This window comes from Phaenicophaeus curvirostris, chromosome Z, assembly GCF_032191515.1.
Source record: "Phaenicophaeus curvirostris isolate KB17595 chromosome Z, BPBGC_Pcur_1.0, whole genome shotgun sequence".
NCBI classification, from domain to species: domain Eukaryota; kingdom Metazoa; phylum Chordata; class Aves; order Cuculiformes; family Cuculidae; genus Phaenicophaeus; species Phaenicophaeus curvirostris.
Window position 1 is genome coordinate 41,279,283 of NC_091431.1, and position 13,431 is coordinate 41,292,713.

Sequence of the window (13,431 nt, forward strand, 5' to 3'; positions counted from 1 at the left end):
AGGAACTTTGAGCCTACTCAAGTGTATGTTAACAGCTCAAGAGGTCAGCAAGAGTGTACCTTGAACAGCTGAGAACTTATATACGTACAAGGCAGTATGCAGATGTCATTTGAAAGTTAGTGAAAATTACTCATTAAAGCTAAGATTATTCACAACACATCTAATATCAGATAGATGCTCATCCTGTGATCCTGTTTGCATGCCAAAACTAAAAAATTATGCAAACAAAGAACAGAAGTACACTGCATATACACTGAAAAGTTGGATTTTCTTTCAACCCAAAGTGGAAGTAATTGTATTATCATCATACTGAAAGACATACAGAAATGAAGAGTACCTTTGGCCTCAAATATGTTCTTTGCAAAGAAAATTGGATTTTTATTACTTGTTTTTAACAGCATGAAGCTCAGAAGCAAGAACAAGCACCAAGTGAGTCACTGACAAAGGTTACGTGGCATGAGTAGCTACAGCAAAAGCACTTGTTTGAAAGTGAAGTCGTGAATGACTTACATTAGTGTTAAGCCACAAAATGCAGAATCCACCTGTCCTATAAGCAGGTAAAGACAAATGTTCTTATTTAAATTAAAATAATTTACTTCCCTTTTGGAAGAAACATCCAAGCATAAACACTGCTCTGGACATTTGGCGTCAAGAGCATATAAAACCATATCAATGTTGCATATTTGTCTAATGGAAACTCAAAAGTGACGCATGCACAGAAAGTTTTGAGTATTTCTACACTGCTTTGTCAAGGAAACAAACTGACATTCTTCTAAAGTAACAATATTGAATTGCTGTAGGTGATGGTTTTAATTAGCAGTGAGATGAGTGCCAAGGAACTATTTTTCTTTTGTCGCAGTCTGGGTATTCAGTTTCCAGGTAGGCTTAATTTTGGTTTACCTGTCTAGCACACATTGTGTTCAGAACAAGGATAAGCTGAAAAACCTCCTCCTCTATTGCAAATTCATATATCAAGCATCTCAGTTACCTTGTTTGAAATCAGTACTCTTTTTGATGTTCCACTGTGTTTATTTTAAAATACATTAACTATTACTAGTGTTCATATCATACCTTAAATTTTTACAGCAGTACAAATTATTATTCACTAATTAGAAAGATACCATCTTCTGAAAACTGGAAGAGAATATCTCTAGAACAGAAAAAAATAAAACCAGCAAAACTAAATCAACCACCTTTTCCCACCCCCACCTCCCACTCCCAATAATTGCCAGAAAAGCACAGGATACAAACCTTCATTTAGTTTTTCAGCCAGCAGATGCCTCAAAAAAAGGTAAATTAAACAGCTGGGAGGACAGAGGGAGCTATTAGTTCACTGTTAATTTTTAGTAAGGAATTCTATAATACAGAAAACTGTCAGTATCTGATTATGAAGTGAATATTTAAACACAAAGTGAAATATGCATGACTGCCAGGCTGAAAGAATTCATACAGATATGCAAAACACCATATGGAATTGAGAAAAAAATATCATTGCATAATATAGCTGGTATAAGTATTGAAACATCTGCAAGAAACCCGTTAATATGAAATGCATTTGGACTCCCTTAACATCTAGTATACTTCTAAATGAAGAGCTCAAGCCTTTAATCGCGCTGACACATACACTTTACATGCAAGTGACAGACCTCTAAACTTGCACTGCTGTATACTGCCAGTGCAGACTCTCTTGATCCTGCTGTGCAAGTGTTTCTTTGTGATTTCCAGTCACACGTTATACTCCTAAATAAGAGGTATACTCTCTACAACTCACCCAGTCCTACTGTGTGCTCACAGTAAAGAATACACTTTACAAAGCCTATCATTGAGGTGCTATGATTTTCAGCAACCTAAAGTCACTAGACAATAAGACTGATCAGTACTTCACAAGACAACTTGTGCCTTATACGTAATAGGCTCTAAAGATAATATTATCTTCAAGTTCACGGAAGTCACTGACATACAGTATGCAGTTACAACCAATTGCCAGGTAGAGATTTCTAAGACACTTGTATGTGACCCGACCAGACTGATGGCTTCAAAACAGACAGCATCAGCAAACAAGTGTACCTTTCCTTCCAAATTCTTTAATGTTCCAGTACCAGGAGTATGCAAGCAACAATGAATTTTATGATACTAGGAAAATAGTTTAAAATAACTTCCCACCATAATTTTCTGTTTGAAGACTTTCCTGTTATCTCATCTCTGTTAGTAGATTTGGCAACAAAGAAACCTTTGAATCAAAAATGGTAAAAGATAGTAGTGCTTCATTCACACATATATGTAGTATGGAAAAAAATGTATGTAGATAAACATATACACATACCCTTCCCAAAAGATTGCATCCTTACTCAGAACTCTTTTGAAAGCAAACAGGTACCATAAAAATAATATAATGCTATTGTGTTACAATGTTGACGCAGTAATAGTGGTCTAACAAAAATGCTACATGACTTATACTAAAAGATGCTGCCATGACACACTTTCATAAATGAACTATCAGATTAGTCTATCAGTGTTACAAAAAGACAGCAGTGCACTTAACTGAATAATTCTATTACATGTTCCTAACTGACATAAATTTAACGGACTCACTGAGGCATCAATAGACAAGAAATACAAGATATTTCCTGGCCCATTATGACATAGTCGATGAATTAACATCATTAAAGTCAGATCAGTACCATAACAGGAGGGCAAGACACATGTCAAATGTTATAAGTTATTAGATAAACATCAACAAACAATGTCACCCTCACTGAAAAGCTAAAAGTAGATTACTTAATTTGCCTCCTGCCTTCACTCATTGGTACAGCTGTTAGAGTAACAATTGTCTTTTTCTGAGTACTCATCTTCAAAAACTTAACATTTGATTGATGTTAAGAATTGTTTTCAAAGAGGAGGGGATATGAGAAAGCAACAAGTTCAGTTCCAGAGTGCCAGTTACTTTAATCCCTTTATAAGACCAAGAATAGGATAACTGATCTCCAAGTTTTCATCACAAGCTACAAATTTTCAAACAACGTAAATTTAAACTAACTGTAGTTCTTTGAGATAATGTGGATACAAGATGCACAGAATAGAACAGGGCACGAATTTTCTAAGATATATAACCATTCTCTGTAAGTGCTACAAATCTAAAAGTTATTTTAAGACTTTAATCAGTTATTTGAGAGTATAGGATAATCCAGAAGTGTCAACATAGGGTTCAGATTTTTTGTTTAAAGATAGCATTCTGGATCAATACAGTCATGCTGCATTTATAATTTTTCAATGCATTTCACAATACAGGAATACACATGTAGTTTTATTTTACAGACATATAAAAATACACATACATTTGGGCACATTCATTCTGACTTATCAGGAGTACATTTTGGGTCCATCATGTCAACTCTGCCTGAAATTAATTTGTAGTAATTTCCAAATCCTGTGTAACTGCAGACAAACAGGAGAGTATTTGCATATCTTCCAAGTCATGAGCTAAGCAATACCTGAAATAGTTGAAACAGTGTACAAAATGTCAACAGAGAACAAGATAAGCTGAAGTCATTCTCTAAGAACGGTATGCCTCTCTCTGAACCAAAATACAGTTTGATGGGAAATCCAGACCAGCTGCAGGCATTCCCCTTCAGTCTGAACCTGTAACTACGTGGTAAATGTAAACATCTCAGCACTTTCTAGAAGCATCCTCAATCCAGTTGGGAAGATTCCAAGCAAGAGCCTACTTCTTTGAACGTAAAACACAACTTCCTTTACTGAGAAACAGCAATGTTTTGTTGTTTCCATAAATGGTACCTTTCCACTCAATCCTATCTCATGGCAGTGAAAGCCCCTAGTGACAGGAGGAGAGGATGTTACATTCAGAGAGTTACAGTTAATGGCTCCGTGTTCAAATGGAAACTAGTTATGAGTGTTGGACCTCCAAGGTCCACACTGGGACCAGTACTGTTAAATATCTTCACCAACGACAGACGGTGGGATTAAGGGAATGCACCCTCAGCACGTTTGCAGATCATGTCAAGTTGAGCGGTGTAGTTTCTACACAGTGGGAAGGAATGCCATCCAGAGGGACACTGACAGGCTTGAGATATGGGCCCAGGAAGAGTTCATGAGGTTCAAATAAGGCCAAGTGCAAGGTTCTGCACCTAGGTCAGGACAACGCTCAGTAGCAATACAGGCTGGGGGACGAAGGCCTTGAAAGGAGCCCCATGGAGAAGTACTTGGGGATGCTGGCAGATGAAATAAATAGACATGATCTAGCAACATGCACTTGCAGCCTAGAAAGCCAACTATATCCTGGGGTGCATAAAAAGAAACACGGCCTGCAGGTCAACAGAGATTACTTTCCCCTCCTCCTCTGTTCCTGTGAGACCCTACCTGGAGCACTGCATCCAGCTCTGGGGACCCCAGCACCATAAAGACATACCCCCATCAGCACAGGTCCATAGTAGGGTCACAAAAATGATCAGAGGGGTGACCACCTCTCGTGTGAAGAAAGGCTGAGAGAGTTGTGGCTTTTCAGTCTGGAGAAGAGAAGGCTCCCAAGGGATCTGACTGAAGCCTTTCAATACCTAAAAGGGGCCTATAAGACAGAGACATTCTATCAAGAGCCAGGGCAACAGTTTGAGAACGAAAGAGCGTAGATTAAGGGGAACAGGACCAGGCTTGTCGGTGCCCCATCATCAGAAGTGTTCAAAGTCTGGCTGAATGTGGCTTTAAGCAACTTGATCTACAGAAAGACATCCTTGTGAATGGCAGGGGAGCTGGAAACAGGTGATCTTTAGAGGTTTGTTCCAACTCAAACCATACTGTCACTCCACGATCCTTCACACCAAATTTTAGATTCCCACTCACATGCTGGGGGCAATTTGATATATTTGTGCACAAATAAACTGTGAACAGGCAGGTACTTATTAAGTTAAAAAACACTTTTTTTTTTTTTTACATCTCCCTCTCAGTTCATCTTCAGTTTTACTCTAATATTGCAAACAAGTATTTTTCAGAAGGAAAGACTAGATGTAAAAATTCATTCTAGTCAGCTAAAATTTGTCAAAAGTAAAAAAAGCAGAACAAAGCAAACTTAGCTATACAACAATACTGCTGTCTATAAAACATAAAAAATACAGCCTTTATTAACAACACCTGTACTAATCAGACTCATGTGATTTAGGCTACTTATGGCAAAATATAAGAGTATAAAATAACAAAAAAAAACCCCAAACACTCAAAACACTAAACAGCTGTGATCCCTTGGCACCAATAAATACATGGTCTTGGCTTAGTCACAAATAAATTAGTACTTGGTGAACAGAGGCATTAAATACTTTGTTCTGTTTTGAAAGAACAGTATGGATATCAACATTTCATCCAGAGAAAAATACTGACACTCTTGAATTCTCGTACTGGTAGTATTTAAATTTCAGTCACAAAGTCAGAAGACTAAGAACCAAGTTGGCATAAAAACACATCACTAAGGAAGAGCTACGGCTTTTTTTACATTTAATATTAGTTTCAATTCTCAGTTACTGATTAAAAAATATTTCTAATAGGTGCAACCAACATACACCTCAAATAGTTATTCAAATATCATGAAACAATGCAACATTTTGTTATCTAATATATTTTCTGTGTTTATTTGTTGCTTGTTAATAAAGGGTGGGAAGTGTTAAAACTGCTTATAAATCAACTTTGTCATGGCTATATAAGACTTGCAATAAGTTAAATCAGTCCACAATGAAAGAATGCACCTGTTTACTCAGCTGACTTCATAAGACAAGTTCATTATAGCAATCCTATTTGTTACAAGTGCTAGTGATACCAACGGACTGTTTTACATCCCTCCCTGACAAATGAACAAAACAAGACAGTCTAGCTCTCCACAAAGTACTGATCTTTTTCTGCAAACGCAGTATAAAGATTAGAAGAACAGAACAGGTCTATAAGCAGCTTTCCACAGTGAGCAAGAAACAAAACACAATACAAAGCTAGCAGCAACTGAAGCCCCTGTCACTTCACTCTCCACAAAGGAACAGTCCACCTTCCAGTTTCTCTTGTACCCAGAAACACTTTGGGATATACATAGTCCATTCATACAGACTTCTTTCCGATCCCTGACAACAAAGAGAAGCAACAGTTAACATCTACAACCAGAAGATCTCTTCCTTCTCCAATTGTACTTGTCACCTTTGACAGAAACTGTGGAAATTCTACTGGTCAATCTACTAGAGCAGAACACTTAGAGACAGATTACTGATCAGTTCATAATGCTTTGACTAATGCTGAATTTTTATTTTTTTAATCTATAAACTGCATTTGTAAATTGAAAAAACATAAGCAGCAGTATGGTTGCTTTGAATAAACATCATGGTCTGCAGACTGCTGGCAGCTGACAGACTACCTTTGGAGATAGGGGTACAAACTGTACAGAGTATCAAACAGAGTAACAAACAGTTCTCTTGATAGACTTCTTATTTAGTTACAGCTACAGGCACCTGTAAATTCCTAACATAGCAAAGGAGTAAGGGTTATAACAATCATTCACAGGAAAGGCATATGAGATAAAAAAATAAAATAAAATAACATAACAAGAGCTCCCTAAAAGCAGTACATATATAACCACAGAAAAAGAGACAGGGTGCTCTTTGCTTTTCAAAAACCACAAAGTTAGAAAGGAAGTTTGTACTTAGGAAAACATCATCTTATTTATTTTAGCAGAGACAAATGCCACAGAATCACAAATCAAAGCAGTAATGAATAAAAACAAGATTGTTGTGTTATTTTAAACTAATAATAGGTAAACTGTCAAGACACATGTCTGAATCCACAACAACACTTTCAGGAAATAAAGACAGAGATTTTAGGCTGGAAAATACGAAATGAAGCTAATCAAACCAAGGTCCTCCTGTGAGCATCACCAACAGCATAGGTAAATGCAGTGGTCACATGCTTACTTCTTCCAACTCTCCATGTTTCCAACAATATAAGACAATCAAATAGATGCAGAAAACCTGGCCCCAAATCAAATCTTTTTTTCAAAGTGAGGATTTGATAGTTTCTTACCAAGAGATACCTTAGAGAACATTTCCTATCTTTATAGTTAACAGAAAAGGGGGCATGAAAGTATCTAGTTCAGCAGCTAAGAGACTGAGAGCTAGGACACCAAAAACATACCTTCTGCTTGAGGAAAGCACAGTATTTGGCACCAAATGAAATGTTTTCCACACACAAAAATAAGAGAGAGAACTGCAAGAAACTAACCAAGGAATATGCTGTAAATCAATGCTTAGACAATAAAGTGACCAGGTGGTTTAAAGAATATGCAAGATAAAAGAGAGAACATGAAAGCTAAAGAAAAATGCTCTTGGCACAGCAATTCCACTCACAGAGCTAGCTTCCAGGGACAGTAAATCATTCCCCTTACAGAAAAACAGAAAAAAGCCACTCAGATTTCCTTTACCAGGAACAACTATGCTTGCAAAAACAGCACCTCCATCTCCCCTGTAAAATATACAATCACAGGAGAAAAGAAGACAAAGGTAAAACACCAAGTCAAGTAAAAAACTCCATGGAGTAACAAGAACATATATGTTGGAAGATTCTCCATGGAAGGGTCTTCAGATATTAAGGTGGTAGGCAGCAGCAATAAACCTTAAAACAGAATGCAGCAGTTAAAGCAAAGAACAGAGACCAGCTGTGTCATAATATACTGTTTGACCTTTGCTATCTTGATGCCCCTCAACCACGCCAAGACAGTCACAGAAATGGAACAAAAGGTCCAAAAGGAAACAAAAACAACAATAAAAAAATTCCTTTCAGGTGTTTTCAGGAAAACTACTCAATTACTCGCATCATTTTCAATTAAATTTAAGAGTACTGAAATTAAAAGTAATTTATTAAGTGATTATCAAAATCATTATACAATGACTAGTGCAGACACAACAATAATTTTCCCAAAACAGCATAATACAAAGTAAAAAAGTTTTGGATTTTTTTTCTTTTTTACACTCTCAGCTTTATACAGATCTCCTCAGCAGACTATTTGGGACCTATGAATTATTTTTTTTTCTTTCTCATTTTTGCAAATTTCATCACGGAATTACAAGACAACATCACCTCTCACAGAGCGCTCCTTCTTCAAAGATACTGCTCATTACGACTCAGGCTCCTACATTTTTAAGAGTACTAAAGAAAATAACCAAATATTGCGAACCTAAGATGCTGCAGTCAAGACTTACTAGCAGAATCTTAACTTTAGAAAAGAGTAGTGAAAAAAAAAAAGTCTTCAAAATACCATATCTGGCTCTGCAGGCATCCTTCCTTGGTGGGAAGTGTTACCTTAAAAGACAAAAGACATGTAGAAGTAAAAGAACCTAGATTTTAACATGAAAGCCACCATGCCAGATGAGAAAAATGGTCATGGTCAACTGCTCCACCATCCTGTTGCAAAAAAGACACAGCTAAAAGTCAATGCCTGGAATACCTGTGGCTGGAGCAGAGCTAGCTGACACAATACTTCCACTAACACTCAGCAGCTTCATTAGCCAGAGAAGGCTTCCATACATTTAGCCAATGGACTCCATACCATTAATGGATTCCAGTTCCCAGTAGACAGACTTTGTTTTGGAAATGTAGTTTATAATACAGTGAATATAATAATCCAAGGAGGTACGTAGAATTAGAAAAGAAACATGACATATTTTATTCAGCTGTTAGGTAACTGTTGCCTATATCCATCTCTACTTCTACAACCTTGTTTAGTGTTCCCTAGAATCAATTAAAACTTTCAGCCTCAATCATTTGATAAATGAGGTTTTCTTCTTTTAAAAAAAAAAAAATCCAAAAGGCTAATACCTAAGCAAATATTTGAGGCTAGTTCTTTTGTTCCAGTACACTGTTAAAACTAGTTTTCAGTTGGGAAGTTTGTTTCGAAAGTGTAGTTTGAATGCCTGTGGACGTATTACTCATAAGGGAAAAAAACCTCACTTGCTGGATTAAAAACTAACACCCTCAATTAACAGCCTCGCATTTATGGCTATGGCTTTAAAAAAAAAAAAAAAAAAAAAGACATAGCATTTCTATCCAAAATGCCTGCTAAGGTAGTCTCCTAAAGAGATAAACCTTCCCAACAGAACAAACAATAAGACAAGGAAAATCTTAGGAGAAGTTGGAACATACTTGCTGTGAGGGTCTTCACACACTGGCATAGGTTGCCCTGAGAGGCTGCAATCTCCAGTCATGGAAATACCGAAAATCTCACTGGACACCATTTTGAACAACCTGCTCTAAGATGGGGTGGCAAAGCTGTTCTCAAGAGGTCCTTTCCACTTAAACACACACGTGATTCTTACTAACAAGACCTGCAAATGTTAGGTAACAACTTAAGATAAGAACCAAAGATGATTTTACATTCATATGAAACTAAGAAAGACACAGCAGATTAAATATAATTCCACTAGAAGGAATAGTTGGTCAGTAAAAACTTTCTGTTTCCACTGCAAAGAAGTAAGAAAAGCACACTAACATTTCCCACGCATATTTATGTTTTCAAATGGCTTGTCTTTGCACAAAGTTTTCATATTTCTGGACTATAAACTTAAAATGGATTAAGCATCCCTGAATAATTTTATCAGTTGGCTTTTAAACCAGCTAAACAACCTGCAGTGGCTTATTTTAGTTCCCATCCAGAGTCAGAGTAACTTCACCAAACTTCAGAAAAGGTTTATCATTTTATATAAATCCTAATTTGGAAAAGCTGCATAATCGACTAATTAATCACCTCCAACTCATTAAAACCTGATTTACTCCTTCCTTACATAACATAAACACACTCAAACATGCTTCTCCATTTATTGATGGATTAGTAAAATGGTAAAGCATGGATATATCTATACTGTAGAGCTTTCAAAGAAGAAACTCTGCTTGTGGATTACTGAATCACAGAATCACAGAATAACCAGGTTGGAAGAGACCCACCGGATCATTGAGTCCAACCGTTCCCATCAAACACTAAACCATATCCCTTAGCACCTCATCCACCCATGCCTTAAACACCTCCAGGGAAGGTGACTCAACCACCTCCCTGGGCAGCCTCTGCCAGTGCCCAATGACCCTTTCTGTGAAGAATTTTCTCCTAACGTCTAGCCTAAACCTCCCCTGGCGGAGCTTGAGGCCATTCCCTCTTGTCCTGTCCCCTGACACTTGGAAGAAGAGGCCAGCACCCTCCTCTCTACAATGTCCTTTCAGGTAGTTGTAGAGAGCAATGAGGTCTTCCCTCAGCCTCCTCTTCTCCAGGCTAAACAACCCCAGCTCTCTCAGCCGCTCCTCATAAGGCCTGTTCTGCAGCCCCTCCACCAGCTTTGTTGCTCTTCTCTGGACTCGTTCCAGAGCCTCAACATCCTTCTTGTGGTGCTTTTTATTTTATTTATAATCTGAAATAAATCCTGAAGACAGGCATTCCCTGTTGTTATAAGGATGGTTATGTATTGGATTCTACCTCGAGCTGGAGATGTTAGTGTGGAACACTGACTGGGTTCTGTTTTCAAGTACAGGAACTACTTTCATGTTCTTTTTCATTTGTGTGCTTCCCTCACAGAAAACTATCTGATCTGACATAAGACAAAGACACAAGAATGGCAAGACAATATGCACGAGGCTTAAAAGAAGCACATTTAGAAATATTTTCTGGTTGTTGACTTCAAAATTATTAGAACAGGTTCATCAAGGAATAAGTAGAAATGCACGTGTAATTGCACAAATCTAAAGGGGGGGGTCAGATACTTAAGTACAATTTGTGTACATCAAGCTATACTATCAAAGTGATTAAAAATTCACATTTGAACAGTTTATTTCCAAGTTTCTATTATTTATAATGTTCTTCAAAAATATTTTATGCTACTGTGTTTTAGAAATATACAATTTATGCTTAACTAGCAAATAAGCAGAGCATTGGGCCTTCCTTCTGCCTTCGCCAAGTTCTGTCCGATACTACATATCTGTGTACCGAGAAGAGGAAACTAACTAAATTATGATCATAGTTTTCTATTGTCCCACAAGACATTAAAGATCTCCCCAAACCATTCACCGTTCAGTACTTCTAAACAGGACTTTTATTGACAGCTCCCTCTTCTCCACAGATCTCCTATGCAACAAGTTTTTGCAAGAAGTCTGGATTCCACCCGTAACAGAAACATGGTGCCAGTTGCAACGCTGCTTGGAATCACAAAACTCTATTAACCCTAAAGCAAATACTATTTTCTGTTCACAAATAAGACTATGTCAGCCCAGGCCATTGTGGATTTAACCAAAAGAAAACACTGTTTTGGCTGTCAGTAAACAACTGAGAAAGCAACCAGAGCATCAGGTATCACCTTCCTCTCTGATGTAGCTTTTAAGTGCAATACACTTGTTTGGCAGAGAACTAGCACAGATTTCTATGACAGGACCTCACATTATCAACATTTTGCTACTTCCATGAAAGGTACCTAAACATAAGCTAGAAAAAGTGTGGAATGAGCACCTGTGAAGGAAGGTCACAGGGAGAACTTTCGCAAGTACGACTGCAATTATTCATAGAATCACTAGGTTGGAAAAGACCTCTTGGATCATTGAGTCCAACCATTCCTATGTGCCACTAACCCATGTCCCTGAGCACCTTGTCTACCTGGCTTTTAAACACCTCCAGGGAAGGTGAATCAACCACCTCCCTGGGCAGCCTCTGCCAGTGCCCAATGACCCTTTCTGTGAAAAATTTTTTCCTAATGTCCAGCCTGAACCTCCCCTGGTGGAGCTTGAGACCATTCCTCCTCGTTCTGTTCCCTGTCACTTGGGAGAAGAGGCCAGCTCCTTCCTCTCCACCACCTCCTTTCAGGTAGTTATAGAGAGCAATGAGGTCTCCCCTCAGCCTCCTCTTCTCCAGGCTAAACAACCCCAGCTCTCTCAGCCATTCCTCATAAGGCCTGTTCTCCAGCCCCTTCACCAGCTTTGTTGCTCTTCTCTGGACTCACTCCAGAGCCTCAACATCCTTCTTGTGGTGAGAGGCCCAGAAATGAACACAGGATTCGAGGAGCGGTCTCACCAGTGCCGAGTACAGAGGGAGAATAACCTCCCTGGACCTGCTGGTCACACAGTTTCTGATAGATTCATAAAGATTCATATTTATAAGGATTTATATTCATAAAGACCTCCCACCCATGAAGGGCAACAAGGCGAAGGGAGAGATATAATGATCTCTAAAGGTTTATTTCTACAAAAGCCTTGCACCCTTCGATTTACCAGGAGCTGCCTAAGGCAGCATTGTGCTTCCCTTCCCATTGAGCAACAAGCAAATAAACGCCAGCTTCTCGCGGAAGGGAAGATGCATATAAAAGGCAGAAGAGAGATGCTTTTCAGGCCCAGCGCTTCTTGGTTTTGCGCCAAGATAAAGCGCCCAACAGGTGGGTGTCGGGGCGCCTCCCCCGCCGCCCTCGGGGCTCGGCGGCACCGGGACCGGGAGCCACGTGCTGTCTCCCCGTTCCTTCCCCAGCCCCGCCGCCCGGTAACCTGGCAGCGGCGCAGCTCCTCCGCCAAGCTCCGCAGCTCTTCCTCCAGCTCCGCCACTCGCCCCGAAGCCATCGCCGCCGCGACCGCCCCGGCGGACGGGGTCCGCGCCAAGCCGCCCGCCCCTAGGGGAAAAGGGTAGAGAAACGGTGCCGTGAACCACGCAAATGAAAACTTCCCCGACCCCCGTCACCCCCGCACTCTGCGGCACCTACCGCTCGGGCGAGCGCCGGAAACTGCAGAAAGGAGAAGGACGCGGTGCAATGACGTCAGCGCAACCGCTGCTACCTGCGGCGACGAGAACGGGGGCAAAGAGAGACGGAGAGAGGGAGGGAGGCACGTTTGAATTTGCCCGCCCGGGCGGCCGCGCCGCGCATGCCTCGTGCGCGCGGTGCCGGCCGGCGGAGCCCCGCGGGGCCGGGGGATCGGGGTTGGGGGTGGCGCGCGCGCGCGGCCGGCGGTCCCGGTGGTGCCCGGAGGCCCCGTCCGAGTCGGTGCTCGGCCCGGGGTGTGACGGACGCCGAGGGGTGTCTGGTGTCTCCGTGGCGATGCTGGAGGTGGGCGTACGAGCGGTGCTGGTGCTCCCGGGCTCGGTGGTCTCCGAGGCTGTTGCGTTGTGTCAGTTCAGCGAGGCTTTAGCGGGTATATTCCCCCTTTTCCCTGGGCCGGAGAAGAGCCAGAAGCCTGGTTTTAGAGTACTTGGTAGCGCTTTAGGATGCAGAAGAACCCGGTCGTCGCTCACAAGGGAAGATTAGGGGGTTGACTCGCCTTCCCTGGAGGCATTTAAGGTGCAGGTGGATGAGGTGCTAAGGGACATGTTTTAGAGATTGGTGGGAATGGTTGGACTCGATGATCCGGTGGGTCTCTTCCAACCTGGTTATTCTATGATTCTATGAT

The 13,431-nt window shown here is 40.4% G+C and overlaps 1 protein-coding gene across 1 annotated transcript in view; it reads right to left on the reverse strand.

Annotated features, from left to right (window-relative positions):
• Positions 1–12,709, reverse strand: part of CNTLN (centlein) — a 194,554-nt gene extending 181,845 nt beyond the window's left edge. The window contains 1 exon segment of the mRNA XM_069880520.1: positions 12,538–12,709. Within this exon segment, the coding sequence (XP_069736621.1) occupies positions 12,538–12,609 (72 nt within the window). The 5' untranslated portion in view covers positions 12,610–12,709.
• Between the last annotated feature and the right edge of the window lie 722 nt (positions 12,710–13,431).